At 40.0% G+C, this 21,074-nt stretch overlaps 1 protein-coding gene across 1 annotated transcript; it reads right to left on the bottom strand.

Annotated features, from left to right (window-relative positions):
• Positions 1 to 561: 561 nt before the first annotated feature.
• adss2 (adenylosuccinate synthase 2) lies at positions 562 to 20,675 on the bottom strand. The gene is made up of 13 exons (XM_058652174.1): positions 20,408 to 20,675; positions 12,092 to 12,194; positions 11,575 to 11,643; positions 11,441 to 11,491; positions 11,218 to 11,284; positions 6,891 to 6,998; positions 6,374 to 6,455; positions 6,167 to 6,293; positions 4,277 to 4,431; positions 3,147 to 3,271; positions 2,853 to 2,950; positions 2,428 to 2,577; positions 562 to 1,308 (listed from the first exon to the last, which is right to left on the bottom strand). The coding sequence occupies exons 1-13, from the start codon at positions 20,597 to 20,599 to the stop codon at positions 1,256 to 1,258; spliced, it is 1,380 nt and encodes a 459-aa protein (XP_058508157.1). The 5' UTR covers positions 20,600 to 20,675; the 3' UTR covers positions 562 to 1,255.
• Positions 20,676 to 21,074: the final 399 nt, after the last annotated feature.

The following is a 21,074-nucleotide window of genomic DNA, read 5'->3' as shown; positions in this document are numbered from 1 at the left end:
CATCATCTGAATTCTATATAATGTATGTTGTATTTCTATTATGAGGTCTTGTCTGCTTTCAGAATGGCTGGACTGTAGGCTTGTGAGCAGTGTTGGGTAGTAACACGTTATTAGTAGCGCTGTTACGTAACGTTGTTACTTGATTTTTTTTGAGTAACTAATAATGTAACTCCATTTCCGTTACCAAACGCTGCATTACTCCGTTCCTTTTGGTGAGGTTTTACAACGGCACACAGTTCTCATAACATTTTAGCGATCAATACATTTTAATTGAATTGAAGAAAAAAAAGCACTTGTCATCCTCTAGAGTCCCACAGGTAATCAAACACGTGCCATGAAGAGGACTGGACAGGTCAGGGCACGGCATGATGGCGAGCGAGAGGGGTAGATAAGTTTCTCGTAAATAAACAGATGCTACTTTAATGATTCGATTTCCTTCTTATCCCAGACTCTGTACAGATTCATGGATAAACAATAAATAAAAACATAAGCACGTTCCACAGCGTGGGAAGATGAGTGTCTATGTTTTTTCCGTGAACAGTGCTCAGTGGAGGCACCTCCTACAAGAATTTTAAAGGCTAATTTATTTGGTAGAATGACAAGGCAACATTTTTGTGATAAAAGAAAAAAAAAAACCTGAACAAACACAGAAAAGACACATTTAAAATATTAAGGGATCCCTTTATCAAGTCAGGAGTGTCTGTGTGTGTGTGTGTGTGTGTGTGTGTGTTAAACATGAAGCAGGACAATTCCAGAGCAGCTAAAGAATCAAAAGATAAAACCAATAGAAACTGATTCACACCAGATTGGCACAGTGCATTTGAACACAGTATAGATGAACAAAAAAAAGAAAGAACATTAATTAAGTTTGACCAAGCAAACGCCTGTGGGCAGTTACTGTGGTCAGTGTGTGTGTCCCTCATGTCCTCTCTCAGTCCTGAGGGCAGCTGGTGTCGCGTGGCTGAAATAAAAGGCTGTGGTATAAACTGGGACAAAGTAAATAGAGACTTGACCGTGGAGGTTGTTACCCTAAAGTTTACAACTGTTAAAAACGCACATGGAGCTGCTCAAGTGAGGAGGTGAGTCTGGTCTAGACACGGTAGAGTCCAACAGGTGCAGAGCGTTAAGAACAGACGTAGTGGTCGTGTCTTTAGTCGGGAGAGTTGAAGAAAGGTAGGTCAGTAGGCTGAGGGTCGAGGTGAGTCACTGCTGTTCATCCATCCTCTCTGCTTGAGTTTGTCCCTCCTCCCTCTGTCTAGAACCGCTGGATCATGGACTCCCGAGACTTGCCCACTCCGATCCATTTGACTGAGGAAACACAGAAGCAGAGGTGTTGAGACACACAAAGGTTTTAGGCAGGTGTGGGAAAAATGCTGCAAAGTAAGAATGGTTTATTTTCTTCATTTATAAAAGCATTGAGCTAACAGAAATCTAAAACACATCAGTAGTTGGTGTGACCACACTGTGCCTTAAAAACAAGATCAATTCTGTGTCCTGGGAACATGGGTTTCATGTTTTAACTGCACTTATGATGGAAGACACTGTGTTGGTCCTGACTTTTACTTGTTATACTTGTCAGTGCAGTCAGAGGTCAGAGGATAAACACATGACATTTGGCATGTGACGATATGAACATAAATTCTTGAGCAGAATAATTCACCATATATTTGTGGTTATTGTTCACATATTCTTAAATGTTGTTATTAAACACATACAAGCAGAGCTTGTAACCTACAGACCTCAGTCCTCTCTGACATGCAGCCTAGGGTCTCCCCTGCACAGAGTCTCCCTCAAAAAATGTCCACAAATACAGACTTTCATATCCTCAAACTACTGTTATTATTATTACAAAAATTAGAAGTTACAATTATATCATTATGTACATTGACATTAACAAATAAAAGTTACATTGTTACATACAAGGATACATACATACATGTATTATTTTAAAATCTTAAATCAGTTCATTTTAAAAGGTCATAAAATGACTAAAAAGATAAATACTGCTCCTTTTGGCAGTTTGTAATAAATCTCTAGCAATAAGTTTTGCGTTAGTTCATTGTCATACGCTCTCGCTGTTATCAGCTGACTGCAATCCATCAGTCACCCTGCAGTCACAGCCAGTGTCACACCAGGGACGACTCCTTCCTCTCTCATTTCTTGCTACACCAATGCTGCCTCACACTGCTGCTGGTAGCAAAGCTTTGCTGACACAATTCCAGCCTCCAGTTTGTGAGAGCATATTCAAGTCACTCACATAAAATACTAAACACAGCTCATATGGTGCTGGCTGAGGTGAGAGAGTGTTTCCAATGGTAATTCAGTCAGTGTCAGTGAGGGAGCCAAACAATTACTCACTTAACCGAGAAAACAATCAGGATATTTGGAACAAAATGATCGACACGTGAAAATAAAGAAATGCTGTACCAGGCACTCCCAGGTGCTCCTCGATGAAGCAAACGTATTTCTGGGCGTTTTCAGGCAGCTCCTCAAAGCTTCTAACAGCCGAGGTGTCGCTGTTCCAGCCGGGCAGCGTCTCGTACTGGACCTCAACGCGATGCAACACCTCCTGATTGGCTGGTGGCACAGGATCAATAAGAAGACAGGTTATCAATGTGCCTTAACATTTTAATAAAAAATAACCCCTTAACCCAGAGATCCTCAAACATGGGTCTTTTTGCTGCAAGGCAACCGTGCTAGCCACTATTCTACCATGTGACCCAGCAGTTTATACTCAATTTTTAGAATGAAATGACAGACTTGCTGGAGAGAGGGACAACAGAGGGTATTTTCTCTAATGAGAGGCACCTTTGGTCTCTCATTAGAGAGTCCAAAGTTAAAGACTGGCTCACCTGGAAAATGAGGTATAGTTTGGTTGTTGACTTTGTAGGCCACGCCCACTTTGATTTCCGGGCACACATCCAATATGTCGAGTTTGGTGAGTGCTAAACTGAAAGACAAGAGAGGAGGCTTTTCAACAAACCAAAGAGCAGTTTATTATTCTCCTTTCTAAAGTTGATTTAGATGACATGTCAAAGCCAGAGCAGATAAATGTGTGTGTAATTTAGGAAAGGTTATATTCAAATTCTATTTGGAGTTGACAAATCTTATTAAAAACCACATAAATGACAACACTTTGTACTCACGCTGTGAAGCCATTAATCATGTGTGCATATTTGATGAGCACCAGATCCAGCCAACCACATCGTCTCTTCCTGCCTGTGGTGACGCCCACCTCCTTCCCTCGAGTCTGGAGCAGCTCTCCGATCTCCTACAAGCAACAAAGTCAGTGTCACTTCTTAAAGAGGAAGTTCCAATTCTGTTTTTCTTGACTTAAGGTGACGACTGAGTGAATCAACGACAGAAGCCAAAAATATTCAGTCTGTCATTGAACCTTGGCCTCTGTGACCAGGTGTCTCGGCAAATTTTATTGACCTTAACAAATCTACTTTACTGTGAGTTATTCATGGTAGTGCAGCAAACTCTCCACTGGGTGGTGCTGTCTGAAAACAAAACTACTCGACATGTCAATAGAACAGGTTTTAAGCAGAAAGTTGACTAACACAACTGTGCTGACTGTGTAAGGTGTGGATGAACAAATGGTTCAGCCAATAGACAGAAAGTTAACTTCTTCCAGAATGGAAACATTGTTTTCATCATTTTTAACAAGAATTTACTAGTTTGCCTCATGAGAGCACATTAAATGTCTTTTGATTCTCTATCAAATGACATTTGATATGTTTGGCAATTATTTTGAAACTGTAGAGATAAAATTACAAATCAATTTGTAAAAAAAGAATCAGAAGTCATCACTTTAGAGTATATAGTGTACTGTATATAGTTTTCTGATATGTTTTCATCTTGGATTAGTTGTTATAAACATTTTTACTTTAAAAACAGTATTTTAAGGGCTAAGCTTAATGTTTATACAGCATGTTTGCATACTGATGGCTGGTTTAAGGTTCCAGTGTGTAACATTTAGGAGCATTTATTGGTAGAAATTTGAATATACCGTTTACAAAAATGTATAATTGCTTTAAAATAGAAATAGTTTGATTTCCTTTGCCTTTAAATAAGCATTTAACGTGTATTTTAGACATGGGTTTCGCTTTAAAAAAGCCAGAAGCTTACAGCCCAAACAAATGAGAACGGTGTCTTTTTTTGGTATGCTAAGGCCACCATAGTTCCTTGATGCCTAGTTTGAAGTTTTACCATTAGATGTCACTAATTCCTACACAAAGAGTCTTTAAGTTACTGTGTGCACGCGCCCTCTTACATTGCTCTGCTCTGAGGGGAATGCTCCGATGCCCACTCTGGTGGTGTACGCCTTGACGACGCCGTACACCTCCCCAACGTTTTGAGGCGGCATACCAAGCCCGGTGCAGACCCCGCCCACCGTGCAGTTGGATGACGTCACAAATGGGTACGTACCTGCAATGACATGAGACGTGAAGACATGTCACAGGACATTTATATCATCGGGAGATTAAACAAAGCTAGTGCGTCATTACAAAAATGTAAACTCATTTTTGTTTGTTTACACTTACAACTGCATGTGAGAGCCAGTCAATCAGTCCCTGAGCCCTGAGTCAGTGTGGCATACTAATGCAGCTTCATCTTCCATTAGCATTTCCCTTAGGAGTACTTTGGTTACTTTGCTCTTGGAGCACAAGTAAAGAGTTTGCCATCCACTGTAGTGTGTAGATGAGGATGAGCCGAGACCAAATCAATGGGTGACATGAAAGTGGATTACCACTTATGGCGTATTTCCACCGACTCTACTCGCCTCGCCTTGCCACGGCACGGCACGCTTTAAGTAGCGTTTCCACTAGCATAGTTCCTGCTCCAGCGAGGTTCCAAAAGCGCGCTGAGTAGGTACTATGTGATGATTGGCCAGAGTGCCGTCACAGGAAGAGACGTCCCACATACAAATCAAGCCGAACAGTGCCAAACTGTGGATCAGTTAAAACTTCTAAACAATCCTGAAAATGTGGGTTAATCTCCAACAACTACCAGGAGTCTGGTGTAAAGTCACTAGTCACTCGTTTGTGTGTGTGTGTGTGCCGAAGCGAGGCGAGTAGAGCCGTTGGAAATAAGACATTACACAGTAGCTTATCATAGCCTTGCAGACAAATACCTGTTGCCTGGTTCAAAACCAGAAAGTTAACTCTACCCTCTCTGTGAATCTGAGAGCGTATTTGACTTAAGGCTATGCTGGTTTGAAGATAACTGGGACTCCTGAAAAGATAGAAGACTATCTATCTGCCAGAACAAAGGCTCAGTGAAGTTGGAAATCGTGTCAATTGTCTAGCGATACATGAGGACATACCCTAGGGTGACAGCAAACCTGGCACTAAATCACCTCAGAGGTTTTAAAGAAAAGGGTGTGCTTTGGAGAATGTGTTTTAACAACTGAAAAAAAATGTGTAATAGCAGCGCACATGCAAATCATCCCAACATTCAAAGTGACTGTTGTGCAATAACAGAACAGGTTTGGTGACTGCTACAGACCTAGTGTCTTTAATCAAAGCGGCTCTTTAGTAAAACACTGAGGTCCTAAGTGTGCCCTCGAATCTTGATAAGACTGATTGTGCAGATAAAGTTAAGGGCCTGTGCTACTGCAAGGAATTCTAATGAAGTACAGCTTCAGCCAGTCAGTAAGTGAGATTGCATTACTATCAGTGTTCAGAACACTGTGACCCCACAACACCAGAGGTTTAACTAACATGATGACTTTAATAATAAACAATGAACCGCAACTCATATTTAATCTGCTCCGTGTCGTCACTGCCCTGAGACACAATGAGATATAAAAGACAAGTCTGTTACCTCATTAGATTCAGATTCACTGTGCGTTTGTGTTCATGCACAGATGGCCTTGTGGCGCTTTTGTGTTTTTACTTGTGAGCGTGTACGTCAAGCCTTGATGCAAGAGCACATCAGTAGCATTCGGCAGACTTACCGTCATTCTTAGCCTGAGCTCCAGGTTGCAAAGAGCATCACAAAACTTTAAATGTTTCAGCGTGACATCACTGGATCAGTTTATATGCTCTACACATCGAATTCCATTTATTCTTTTGGTTAGTACAGATCATTTGGCTCAGTGTCACCAGAATCATTGCAAAATGCACAGAATCAACACATGAATACACAGTGACATACTGACCAAAGTCTATGTCCAGCAGTGCTGCGTTAGCTCCTTCTACCAGGATCTTCTTTGGAGGACCGTGAAGAGCCTCGTACATGTAGTGCACACCATCTCTTACCATGGGCTTAATCCGCTCCACATAGTCCTAAAACAAAATCATGCAAACGTCACCATAAATGAGACAAAAATGATGTCATGTATTACACAATACAAATGCTATATTACCTTTAATTTAATCAGCTCTCCCTCGATATCAATCTCCAGAGTTGGGTACATAGACTTGTACTGCTGGGCCAATACTTTATACCTGTAACAGTCAACATTGTTCCACTTTAATTCATTTGTTCATCATATGAGCTGGTGATCTTAAGGGTTTTGTTTTCACATTTCCAACACATTTGAAAACTGAAGATGAGACAAATTGCATGAATAATTGAACAAGAACAAGAAGCAGATTGTCTGCTTTGCATTTGGATGCTCAGTGATGGAAAATACTATGCACAATTGGCATTAATGGAAAAAAGTAAGACCAGACCTGCTGCTCCAAGGTCTTTTGGTCAAAATGCAGGAAAGGCTCCTGAGCTCATTGGTGAAAAGAAATGTTTCCTCAAAGGAAGGGAACATGATAAGTACTATACTGATCGCAGACTTTAATTGATAACTAAACCAAACTCATGACACAAAGGTCTTTGCAAAGCTTAACCTGACTGTAACCCATAAATCCTGTAGTTATGGAACTGACCTTTCAGAGAACTGAGTGAAATCAGCCAGTAGGTCACATATCCGGAGGCCACTTCGAGCTGCCTTGGCCGAGTACACTGGTCCAATCCCCTTCTTTGTTGTTCCCAGACTGGGCGGGGCCAAGAGAGGAGGGATGGGGAAAAATAAAAAAACAGAAGCAGCATTAGCAAGCGATCTCAATCTACAACATGGCTGTTTTCTTTATATAGATTCAAGGTTCATCTCCCAAATTACTGTGAAAACGTTGGACTATTATAAGCAACTGAATGCAACTTCTTGATGGAGGACTGACATTTAACAGGTTTTATGATGACTCTTTTTTTGCAACTGAACCTCTGACCTAGCATGACGTAAGAGACTGGTTAAGAACACTGTGATAAGTGTGTTACTTCAAACTGAGATAAGATAAGATGGCCTTAAACTTGACCAAAACACTGCAGACAAAGTTGTCCGTCACCTCTTTAATGATAGTTATGCACATTTTCACCGGCTCTACTCGCCTAGCCTTGCCTCGCCTCGGCACAACACAGCACGGTCCGGGTTGCATCTCCACTACAATGAAAAGTAATCGCTGCACGGAGTCATCGATGCACAGCTGCGTGAAACTGCGGTGACTTTGTCTTTGTTGACACACACACACACACACAAATGAGTGACTAGTGACTTTTACACCAGACTCCTGGTAATTGTTGGAGAACCCACGTTTTTAGGATTGATGAGTAGTTTTAACTGATCTACAGTTTGGCGCTGTTCGGCTTGATTTGTGTGTGGGAAGTATCTTCCTGGCCAGTCAGTGGCCAGCAGTCTGACCAATCATCCCATAGTACCTACTCAGCACGCTTTTGGAAACTCGCCGGAGCAGGTACTAAAAATAGTACCTGGTACCAGGTACTATGCTGGTGGAAACACTACTTAAACGTGCCGTGGCGAGGCGAGGCAAGTAGAGCCGGTGGAAATATGACATTAGTGACTCCAACAGCCAGAAATAGGCCTAGTAAGAACAAGTGTAATGCTGAATTGGAGGAAAAACACTTAGAAGTGATCAAAAATCTTTTTTTACAGGTCCAACAGAAGTTACATAGTGTTGCGTTAACGTCACCTAAATTGGCATATTTAAAAAAACCTGGTGAATCAAACAGAGCTTGTAGCTCTTACAGCAAAAACCTTTTGGGTTAGGGTTGAAGTTCAACACTTCATCTCTGTATCATTTGGAACTAGACTTTGCTTCCACAGTACAGTCCCCATATGCACGGCAGAGGAAAAGAGAAGAACAAAAATACCATGTCACGGCAGTTAAGCATTTACACCCTCAACATGACACCCTCAACATGTTCCTCTTATAGCTCAGCCAAGGCAAGACACCGTAGAATCTCCACACCCGTCATGTGAGGAGCGGAGGGGGAAATAACTGAAGATCTTCTCTGGTTATTTAGTTTCATCATTAGCAGCAGCCTAAGTAAAACATGCAGGATCCAATCACCTGCTGAAAGTAAAAGTGCTGCATTCAAATGATTATTTTAGTATTTTGTAGCATTTAATACCTTTCCACTCCAAGCTCTTTCTTTGGGGAAAATACTATTTTATTTTACCATTTTTGAAAAATTGAAAGTTATAGAAGTAAGTATCAAAGCTACTAGATGGAGAAATCATATGTTCATCTGTAATGCAGTGGCATAGATGTGTAAATTAAAGTAACATGAAACACACTCTCTCTCTCTCTCTCTCTCTCTCCCTCCCTCCCTCTCCCTATCATGTTATATAATATTATATTATATATGTATGTAAAAAAATATAGAAACCGAAGACTAAATTCTGGCTAATGTTCAAGAAATGTTATATTCCTGAACTGTGCATTTATTCTTTTGTATGTTTAACTTGGTTCTGTTAAATCAAATAGTAAGTTCTTATATTTTATACCACTAGGCGTTTTAGGGTGCGAGATCCTGATGGTTTACAGTATTGTGGTATTGTGTCACCTCCTTCAGCTCTCGTACCATCAAACACACAGCTGACTCACTGCTCGCACCGAGGAGGAGAGGTCATGTCCCACTGTTTCTAGCGAGTCATTAAAAACAGCCTTTGATAGTGTGACTTTTGAATACCATGATGATAAGCTGATTCTGAAGGCATTAGAATAAAACCTGGTACAAAATTCACATGTAAAGAATTCATTGAATACACCTATGAAACTAAGAATGCCGGAATGATAGTTTTCAAGCACACCCACTGACTGATACAATAACATGTACGTCTAGACAGTGTGAGTGTACTCTGCTCTGGCTTCCAGCATTAGAGCTGCAAATCCACCAGCCTGTCTGACGATCTGCTGAAAGCTTAAAATGACGGTGCCATTAAGGCTCTGTGATGCATTCTCTCTCTTTCATACACACACATATACAGTACATAACACATGCACACACAGTTACTGGCTGGGTGTTCTGGGTCTTTGGTTGCCTCTAATGAGTTTCAATGTCCTCTACAGTCACACATACAGTACATGGTTCTGTTTTTACAAAGTTGTAGAAGAGTGCGGCGTGAAAACACTACTGAATATCAGGATTTACTGCAGGAATCCCTGAGCGTGGGACCTATTGGTCTGTTGATAAAGCAGAGTCTCTCTGTCTGCTGCTCGACACTGCACACATGCCTTTCTGACAACCCTGAGGACAGGACACCCCCAGGCAGAGGACTCCTTACATTAAAGCCATAATGAGTGTCACAGTGGACAGTGTTTAACATACTTGTAGAGGGTGAGACCACATGTCTATGCTAATTAATAATGTATGTACTATATTTCTGTATTTCTTTTCCATCTTAACTTAAAGCTTTACCATAACATTGTATCATTTATCGAGACCAGAGTTGGGTACATGTCGAGACTGTTCCATTTATAATATTTTTAAAGTATAGTGTACTATTGAATAGGTATGTGTATAAAACCCTCAGTGGATTTGTTTTAGACCAACGACGTGTTCAGATGCATGTGGATAGCATTAAGTACGGCTGTTGACACCTGTCATTAAAACTCATCCTGGGTGTGTCTCCCGTGACCATGTGAGATTGCAAGAACAAAATAATGTGAGTAACGAGTCCGACTGTATAGGTGTTTTCGTCATCAGTGATGGGTGTGTCTGTCTGTGTGTTTGAGTGTGTCTGTGCAAGTGACAAGGAGAGCAAGAAAGAGAAAAAAAAGATGGGAGAAGTTCGAGTAAATCAAAGCTCTACTCGTGCTGCTGTAACATTTTTGTTGGATTTTGAGGAGGCGGGCTCTAACGCGTACCGAGGATGGGCGGTGTTTGTTTTTGCTCAGGAATGTGGACGCATGCGTTCCTAAAACCACCTCCGTGTGTCCGTCTGTAGACACATTCAGGACAGACTGGGAGCTTTCAGACTTGTACTTAGCGCAATATGCATGTGACGGATGTTAATACCAGCTCTCAACTGGGTCATCATCAACTTTAAAATTGTTGCGATTTTAATTAACTGTTTTTGTTTACAAGCAGTTACAGAGCAAAGTTATTGTTTACTTTGAGTAACGTTTCTGTTCACTGGTCTAATGCAATTCCAACACTCACTCCCCTATTTGCTCAGTTTTTTTGTCTCGCACAAACAGCTGAGAGAAATGGCTGCTAACTTCCCCACTAATGAACTCACCGACTTGTTTCCGTGTCAGAACAAATGTCAATAACATTTGCTTATCACCCTTCTTTACAAGCAAACTGTGCTGCAGCCTTCTGCAGCACTCACATGACCACGTGGAAGGCGTCAATAGTAACGCCATGGGCTTTGCTTGTGTTGTACTACACAGTAAAAGTGAGAGAACTGTTGTGAGAAATGCAGATATTTCTCCGATACGGGCACTAGCAAATATGTTACGCTTAACATCAAGCATCACGCTGACAGCAGCTGGGACACAAACAAGCCTGAGGAGAGTTGGCAGAGTGATGCAGAATGATGAACCTGGCCATTCTTTCTGCAAACTTGGCCATGAAAGACAAAACCTGGCTGGCTGTCACGCATTTTAAAATGTTTAATTAGTGTTTAATGAAATATGTGGCACAGTGTTGCTGTAGCACTGCACTGCGACAAAAAAGGAATAACCAATATTTCATATATACTGTATAATAGCTAATATTCACTTGAATAAACACACGTGCTTTAATCACGCAAAGCTGAGCTCTAAAGTATTTCATCACAAGGCTAAATAATGCATCACCAATCCGGATTCCTTTCTGGATTTCCACAAAAAGACAGGGTGTGTGCATGTGTGTGTTGCAGCCATTTTTTTTTTTTTTTTTTTTTTTTTTTTAAAGCAACAGGTTCCTTACTTCTTGCCTGCTTGCTCTTGTCTCTGCTGTTCCTGAATGCCATCAACCGCTTGGTGGAAGTCAAACACTGCGGAGGAGGGAGAGAGGGGACACACACTCTCACACACCTCAGAGTATGCAGGGCTCACACATTCACATACGTGCACGCGCACACACTTTTGCATGTGTCCGTTCAAACATTCACATACAGATTAATAAAAAAAAAAGACCAGGGAGGACTTACCAATGTGTGCTCTGTCTGAGATGATCAGCCTTTGCTCCCAGCCTTTTAGACCTACATATACAAATGCACTTTGAGTTTTGTGTTGTCTGCTATAAACTGTGTGTGTGTTTTTAAACAAAATATACATCACTAACTTTTTCCTTTGCGTTCATTCCTTTCTGCCTCTTCAAACAGGCCGGGAAGGTGGATCACAACACCATTTCCTGTCATGAAAAAAAGATTGCATGCATACGCTTTATTAGTGGGGGCAATGTTTGCCTTATAGCTCAGAAAATGTTTGTTGTTGTCATATGTGTATGAGTATGTGAGCCTGCAGAAACATGATTACTTATCGACGGATCATACAGCTGAACACGTCGATATGTGAAGGCTTATGAGCCAGAGAGAAAGGGTAAGACACCATTAGCTAATGAAATTACTGCAGATGAGTGGATGTGGCAAGGCCTGCAGTCTGGCTCCACGTCAAGATGATCACATTCACTCACTATAACAGAATATCGTCAAAATGGAGGCTGTAAGAGCGAGTGGTGACGAGTGCAAAGCTTTTAGGGGTCTGGAAGAGTTTATCAGGAAAATAGTAAGATGGCCTTAGCATTGCGAAAATGTGAGAATGTACTTCGGTGTTTTCATGCATCTGTGTACATTACACACCAATGAAGGCAGTAACCTTGGGGTTGATGATGCCGCTGGGGAGGAGGTGAAAGTCGTACTCCACTGAGTCGACGACCACCGTGTGTCCTGCGTTGTTACCGCCCTGTGGTGAAAAGAAACACAGCGAACAATGAGGGGGGAGAGAAGCAGAAACAGAGGCTCTGCAACTTTGTTTGAATGAGCTGGAAGACGGGCCGAATAGTTTAGCGAGTAGCAACAAGTACATTTACAAACTTGCTGTTGCTTAGAGAGTTTCCAGTGTAAACAAACTGGCTGATGTGTCAACGAAGCCAAAGTAAAATGGAGTGATGTTACCATGGTTTGAAAATGATACAAATAACCTTTTAAACCTAAGGATATGCCTGGTCACCAGCACAAAAACAACCACAACTCCAAACCTGTCAAACAGTCAGTAAATACCTCATGACCTCCAAACTACAAGCTGTAATCATACATAGCATTATGTAGCTGGAAGAATAATGTGTTACCACTTAGCCAGTGACAAATGATAATTCAATATTTGTGTACTTTAATATGCAACTGACATTAAATATGTTTCAACTTTTGGTTGAACAAAATAATCTGAAGACTTCCTCTTCAGCCGTGTTTAATTTTAACAAAAAAGAAATCCTGAAATTTGGAAAATGGAAGTTAATCACGTTCAACACATTTACTCCAGTGTTTTCTTGTTCATAGACGTCAGTGAAGTAAGTTGATCATTTCAAAGGGGCCTGTCCTGTGACCAGGACGTGTTCTTATAGCTTTTTCCCTGTGGATATAAATGAAGCTCACCATGTGCTTTGACCACGTGGGGTTATTCCTAGCCACAGCGGACAGTGGAGAGGGGGAGACAGATGGGAGGGGCAGATGCCTCTCCTTTTAAGATATATTTCCTATGCATACCATCCCCCACAGACCCTAACTCAAGTTCTCCTACAGTCTCATGATCAACTTCTTATCACAAGCAAATCAACTTCGCCTGCTCCTGTACTGTGGTTTGTGCACTGCTGTTGTTATCACTGGGAGGCTGAGGTGAATCTTGAATGATGGATGGTAGGTTTGTCTAATACCAGGTCAGGTGTGTTTTTAGTTCATGCTCACGATTTACAAAAAAAGGACCAGATTGAATGCGTTTATCCTGGGTCTCAGAGCAGAAGGGTCACATGTTAAAAAAAGAAATGGTGTTCTGAATAGAATTTTGAGGTCAAATAGAGATAGAGGTCTTAAGTTCAAGCCTTCAAGTTGGCAACCACCTGTGCTCTTTAAATATGTATGTAGTAAAAAACATCATCTTCAGTATGTGGAATTTGGTAGATATTTCTGTGAAAATAATAAAATATGTACAGTATCATTATCAGCAGCGACACATAGAGTAAATAAGTATTGGCAGCCAATACATAAAGAGGAATTTAAGTAACAGGCAGGAAACAAAACCCAAGTCATTTTATTACTTGTATCCAGAGCTCGTAGAGCTCCACACTAATTCAACAAACACATCACAGCACGACTTTCAATGATAAACAGTCAACTGATTTCTTCTTTTTTTCTTTTTTTTTTAAATCATTCCTAGACATGCTTACTGATGAAAGTCAGGACGAAGGTTACAGCTAATAAATGAACAATTGTCCATTATATCACACATGTAATGGTAAATAAACCTGCGACTGACATGTCAGTACCTCACTTGGTCCACTGGAAAAAATGTCTGGGATGTTCCACTTGTATAACTTCAAAAGGCCTTTGCTATCATTGTCATATTATTTAAACCCAATTTTGGATCTCCAACAACTTTAATAATCACGCATTGTTTGGCCTTCATATTCGACCCCATAAGAACTTAAAACAACTGACTCGTGTACAGTAAATATGTTTGTGGTGTTATTATTATTATGACACAGCCCATAGCAAATACAGTATATCCTGGTCATGAAATACAAAAACACTAGCTCAACTCACTGTGTAAACATGGCAAAGGGTTCTTTGAAGGCTTCACCCTCAGACAGGAAATAAGATGTGAACTTGTTGCTTTGCCGCATGGCTTCAAACGTGCAACTTAGAGGTTTTGGTTTCAGGTTTTGACTTGATGAATTATTAAGAACACCGTGCATTAATATGAATTTATAATAGGGATGAGCCAAAACGATACTCAGTAGCAATCTGATCCTGGTCAAAATCACTGGATATCGGACATATCGGCCATCGGATATAAAAATGTACAATCTGATTCAATCCAAAAATGCTTCACTATGCACGGACTGTTATAAAAAATGAAAATAAAAATCTGCAACAGCATTCTAGTGGATTCATGTTGTGGGCTGTTTATTTATTTTTTATGGGAGAGTTATATTTATAACACAGTTGGGGAATTATGTTTTTGAAATAGCTTGAAATTAAATGAAAGATGCAAATCACAAATAAGTTGTTATGTCATAGTTAAAAAAGTATAAATGGACTGTTGTATCGGACTGATATCAGTATCTGCAGAAACTGGAGTTTGTGATATCGGTATTGGTATCCGATACGAATAAAATGGTATCGTGCCAGGGCTGAACAATTTTTAATCAATATCTTATTACCATTACTTTGACTGATATTGTGATTACGATATGAGAGGGAATGGCAATTTTTACATAATTATGGCAAAATTATTATTTTATAATTCAAGTTATTTGAATAACTTGTTTAAAATGTGATATTTGTGCTGATCTGTGAGAAACATAGAATATGATAATCAATATTTAATCCAAAATGGTAATTTGTCACATTTTTTGGCTTTAAGAAATACTGTACTCTACTACTGGCTTTTTTTTGGGCTGTATTGGACCAATTTTGTTTTGATTAATTGTTCTGCCCTACTGCCATCCCATTAAGACCTGACATTTATTATCTAATATAACTTACAGTTTGAAATCAGCAAGCTCTCTGTTCTTTTTTTGTTACTTTTATGAACAAAACATATGTTGTATCTTTTTTTAAACAAGGTGAAACATGATATGGTAACAGGATACATCACAATTACGACTACTGACTATCATGCCATCGCTCTCCTGTGAGGAGTTTCGCAGCGACACAACCTTCTTTCCCTAGCTATCCCGACTGTAACTTGTAGGATCTTTGAGGTCCTGGATGTAAGAAACACCAGGCAAGACTGCTGGCACAGCCAATTTTATAAAAAGATCAACGCTATCAGCTCCAGCACTTGAGTGCTCACTCACACATCAACAAGGCCCATGCTAGTGTACAAGGCGTACACACGCTCTTATCTCTGAAGGAGACACTGTGCCAGGACACTGCCTGAGACTGGAATATTATTTATATGTGTGGAAACAAAAAAGCTTAGGGGCTGAGGGAAATCTACGTTATGTCCACTTGTTACCAACAGGCACTGTGTTGCACGGTGTTTTATCAGGGAGGATAATATAGTTTATCAACTGATTATTATCATGTGGATTAATGAATTTGTTCTATAAAACTTGTTTAGTCTGACCAATGAAAACAAATTGGCACAGCTGAGAGGTGTGAAATTGACTTTAAAATGATTTAACTCATTTCGTACAGTCTCTAGTGAGATTATAGTAACATCAAACATCAAACTTAACCGTTAAGTCTATTATAAGCACAGCATGTCACAAGCATAGCTAATTGCTTGTCATGAGTGCAGCACGTTGCGAGTACAGTGAGTTTTAGAAGACTTTTTCTGGAGTTTGAAGATGCAGTGATGAGGTAACAGCTTGATTACCGATTCATAAATTAAAAGATGGGCCATTTATCAGTTCATAGCTCATTTAGAATGTACATTACACCAAATTATTATCGATTTGCAAATCAAATCCCTGTCAATTACATGAGTGGGTTGATTTGAATGTAATGTGTGATTCTGTTTATATTCTTTATCAGTTAAAGAGACTCCAGCTCCTGTTCCTGGTCATGAAAGCCTCCCAAACCAGTCATCTTTAAACAGAGACTGGATGAACTGGAGTTGAGTCGCACTCGTGTTTGCTGATCTTCTTCATAGCACTCAGCTCTCTCTGGGAGCAGGGAAAGCACCAAGAAACACCTGTTTATGGCTTGCAGTGCTCTCTCTATCTGTTTCTATTTCCTCTCTCGTTCTCGTTGAAAGCCAACTCCAAAGAGAATATTACAATAAACATCAGTCATTTTTATCCATCGGTGAATTAATCCGTTTTGAAAACTTGAATGTTTTGGTTCACTCTTGGTGTTTTTAGAGCATTGCTCACCCGACTGCAGCACAGTTAGCGAGGGGCTGGTGAGTATAGACATCCCTCAGGACTGAGCAGTGAATCAACATGGCGCAAAAAGGGGAAAGAAAATATCAGGTTCAGATTCAGCAGGTGGTCAGAAACACGACTCTGAATGAATTGACGTCCTTGCTGGATTTGTAATTAAGCAGTTGTTTGCCAACAAATTCGCAATAACAGCTTAAAACTTCTATTCCTGCAAAGAAAACTTTTTTTAACACTAGAGCTGCAGCAATTAAATCAATATTTAATCTATTAATAACGGCAACTATTTCAAGTGAGTGTTTGATTTTTTGGTTTCTCTGTTAGTGTTTGAAGAAGAGGTTTCAGAAACATTTTACAACATTTTCTGTCATTTTATAGATTAACAACTACTCAATTAAAGGCGAAATGTGCAAAATTCAGTCACATTTACAGGTGAAATTGCATGTTGCAGCTGAATATCACCTCACTCTTTCCTTCCCTTCCAAATGAGCTGGAGTACCTATGTAGTCTTCAGTTTTGGGCTATAGTAAAACCATGGTGGTCCAAAATGGCTACCCAACTCCTGGTTTTAATATTGAAGGCCCAACAAGTCATACAATCAGGTTGCAGTATAAAGTAGAATTACTTTATTTTATACCAGTGTCACATTGTACTTTTACCGACAACCTCATTTGTGGATTTAAGAACATTGCAGTCGCCTGCACAGCTCAGTCTTTCTTTGACAAACTGTTCTCAGCTAAGTTCTTCACGTGTTCTTTTGTCACCAAGACTTAAACTTAAGCCATCAGGTTACTCTTCTTTAAGTCACAGTTTGAAGCATTGTAATGTAACCAGTGCTCTACAGGCTGGTCTGCCTTCAGCACTGTAGGCCGTTGAGGTCATCATATCATGTGCTTTCAAAACATTTCATCTTCACAGTTCACAGTAAGAATAGAGCAGTGAAAGCCACAAGCCCAGGACAACAACTCATGACACGCAAGACTCTCCGCTCCACCTGTTTTGCATGTGGAAACCAGAGTGTGAGCAAAATAAAACACCTGGGCTGACAAACAGAGATAGAGAGAGGAAGGTCACGCTACAATTACAGCTTGATAAGGTACAACAATAACAAGCACAATCAGTTTCTTGTGCAAATAACAAGTTATAATCATTTTAAAGGAATTTCCATGGTAAATGATCATTAAATCAAGATGTTAAACTGATCTTGGCAAGAGGCTACATCTGTTAGACACACTCAGTTATCATGTTTCCCTCCTTCCACCCTCTATGTGCCGACCCCACAAAGCACAATGTTATATATAGTGTTAACTGTATGGCAGCATCTAGCCAATGTTTATATCTTCACTGTCAATATATAGAAACACATTAATATTTATGGTAAATAATTACATTTTATCACATTTTAGTATTCACTGTAGTTTATATTATGATAGACTATTTCAGTCTTATTATTAATTTATCTAACCTGTGGTCAATATAGATTTCAACAGTTTCATTTATTCATTTATAATCCAGTAATAAGAGTACAAAAAGAGAGAGTAAGAGTACAGTTCTGGACTTCCAGGTTGTGGATAATCCTCCTCCATCTTTCAAGTCAGAATAAACTCATGTTAATCTTTTTTTTCCTTTGACGCAGTGAAAAAAGACAAGACAAACCATGTAGTTTGTCTATCTCGTACTGTCCTGATAGGTGTCATTCACCTTTAAGAAGCACTTTAACTTTTATTGTCTGTGCATAGTAAAATACAGATTGGTTACGGTCCAAGGAAGAAATGATTTAAGTTTGGTGAAGATCCAGCCATGGACCAAGATCATTTAAAAAAAATAAGAATAATAATAATGTCACTATTGCGTGATAGATGAGTGTATTGACATTGTGGGGAAACTGAGCTGCTTTGGTGGCAGTTTGCAATCCCTGACTGCCGTCTTTAGATGCTTAATTATTATAACATTGAAATCTAAAAGGTGTGTATAATACACATCACAACTTCTGAGAAGCTTTGAAAGTATTTAGGGCTGCAAAGAGGTCAAATGATGAATTGATTGCCAAAACAGCTGTTAAATATTTTACTGTTGACAAACGACTTTACGTAAACTGATATGAAGAAGAGTTTGGAGCCAAAACATCACCTGTGTTCACTGGGTTTGGATGTATGTGCCTTTGCACACTTTATGTTTAACTGGTGTCTTAACAGTCAGTCAGTGCAACTGAGTCAGAATCACAATAATACACGATCATGACTCCTTTGTAGTTCATTAAGGGTAATTCTTAAGCGATTTCACATGAGAGGGAGTATAGTATGAATATCAGTACAGCTGTGATATTCAGTACAACAGCACGCCATTGAGTGTGATATTGCATTTTTACAACAGTTCTACAAACACTATATTAGAGTTAAAAATTACAAGTTAAAAAAGGTTACGGTAATTTTTTTTATTATTATTATTATTATCATCCAACCAGTAATACGGCTCCACTAAACAAAAATAATCCCACAACCAGACCGAGTTGACCGTTGCTTAGCAACACAAACAATGAGCACATCCTGCACACTACACAGGTAACGTCCACTACTGGGATTCATGACCATGTATTCGTATGTTTCCATTAATAGTGCAACCAGGGTGGGGAAAAAAAGGTTAGTGTTTGAGAGTTTCTTTGGTGGTTTGTATGAATCCAGTGAGTTAACAGCTTGATCTGACAGTTCACTGCTCCATCGTTTCCTGCTCTGAGTAGATGGTCGCCCTTAACTTTTTTTAATGAACTTTCAGATCTGCAAGACACATCCACGTCACATTATAAGTCATCAAGTTTATACTAAGTATCTCATCTGGTCGGTGATCTCACTCCCTGATGTCACATAAACACACCTGGAGGTTTGCACGGAAGAACCCTGCTCCTTCTCTTCATCCTCTCCTGACCACCATTCATAATTTAATTTGAATGTTGTTTATTTTATGGTGTACTGTGTAACCCTGTGTGACTGTTGCATCTTGCTCGTGTGTGTGTTTTCTTCAGCGAGAGGTAGAGGGAAGCTGCCCTGCATTGATTATAATGCACACCTGTGCACAGAGAGTCTCTCGTCCAATCAAATTACTTGATCAGTTTTAACGTGTATGTTACAGTTCAAAATGACATGTTAGTAGTATGGTTGTATACGTATAAATTGTATACTATACGTATATAGTTATGTTAGCGCTATCTTACTTGTACACACAGTACACAGTAAAAAACATACCATTTTATTGTCAATGTTATATCCAGGTAAAGGGTTTGTAATGAGAATCGCTCACTTTAGGCAAACAGCAGTGTAATGAAATGTGAAACAAAATTGGTAATTACTATGATGAATAAAATATAATATTAAGCCTTCCTTATGTCTGTTTAAAGCAGAGACTAGTGGTAGTTTCTATGTAATAACCATAATTGTTCTCCATGTTTCTATTTAGTTTCATTGTTACATCACATTAAACCAAACATTACATATAAACGTCATGACCAGGCTAATACCTCAACTTTATGGAAATTACGTAGTATTCCTGTTCTATTACCTCCTTAGTGCCTATTATTATTACTAAGATAATACCTGGGAATTACATTAAAAAAGAAGATTTAATTACCATAACATTACATCCTCATTATGAGATTATCAGCACACGATTAGCTACTGAACAGTAATGTTAAGTGCTACCGTCGAGGTGACGGTGTGTTTCACGCAGTGGCCACAGTGACCAGGTCAGAAGTGAAGCACCGGGCGCTGCAGGTAGCAAACGGCGCCCGTATATACCTTGTCATGTGCGGACGACAGGAGTATGATTCACCTCGGCATTAAAGGTACGAGAAGCTAAACAGTTAGCAGGAATTCAAGGTGACATTAGCAAAACACAGGGGGGAACCACACGCCGAACGAGAGGGCGGTGATAGCTAAGTCGAATGTGTGGTTAACCGTCCGCGTGAAACACTGCACGGTGTCTTCGCTGGACGTTACCTGCGCGGTTTCCCGGTTCACTAGCTTAACCGTTAACTAGCTTCAACGGCTGCGAGGACATGACAAGTGAATGCGGCACCAACCTGACATCTGCACACCATATCCGCATCTTGTGCCAGCAGATCCACAACTTTTCCCTTTCCTTCATCGCCCCATTGAGCCCCGAGAACCACGGTCACTTTGTTGCCGATGTCCGTTCGCGGTCCCCGCTTTGTCGGGGTTCCGCTGCCGTTCGGGTCCCCGGCGGTCGCTTCCTGACTCCCACTCTCCGACATTTCAGCTTGCTCCTTGCCTCCCTGCCTTCCTGACTACACTTGTGCGCCCTTTCTCTCCCTGCACTGAGACTCAGCACTGACGAGAGATGAGAGGACCGGAGTGCCGCTGAAGTTAGCTTATGTTTCGACAGTTAAGGGGGAAATGGGAATTGGAAGATCCCCCTTAAATGATGCTCTTATTGACACAGTCATATCTGTTTTGTTCTCCATGTGAATGACAAATGGAAGTAGATATTTCCAATTCTTATTATATATATATATATATATATATATATGTATATATATATATATATATATATATATATATACATACATATATATATTCCATATTAAGATATTACAGAGTATATAAGCATACAATAGCAGAATAGACATTTGAGGCACACAACGAATAGAGAGAAATGTGGCTCAAAAGAAGTGATAGAACCGGAGTTTGTCTGAAGGAATATTTGCTAGTTACACTCAATTTAAACCA

The sequence above is a fragment of the Solea solea genome, chromosome 15, assembly GCF_958295425.1.
Source record: "Solea solea chromosome 15, fSolSol10.1, whole genome shotgun sequence".
In the NCBI taxonomy this organism is placed as follows: domain Eukaryota; kingdom Metazoa; phylum Chordata; class Actinopteri; order Pleuronectiformes; family Soleidae; genus Solea; species Solea solea.
The sequence above is the reverse complement of the archived record's forward strand: the minus strand, read 5'-3'. Positions and strand labels throughout refer to the sequence as shown.

What these genes read in the sequence shown, in the direction of transcription:
- adss2 (XM_058652174.1), bottom strand. Translation starts at nt 20,599, where the DNA reads ATGTCGGAGAGTGGGAGTCAGGAAGCGACCGCCGGGGACCCGAACGGC. An exon ending in ATATGGTGTGCAGATGTCAG is followed by an intron (nt 12,195 to 20,407) that starts GTTGGTGCCGCA and finishes TTTTCACCACAG; the next exon opens with GGCGGTAACAACGCAGGACA. An exon ending in CAAGAGCAAGCAGGCAAGAA is followed by an intron (nt 6,999 to 11,217) that starts GTAAGGAACCTG and finishes GGCCCCGCCCAG; the next exon opens with TCTGGGAACAACAAAGAAGG.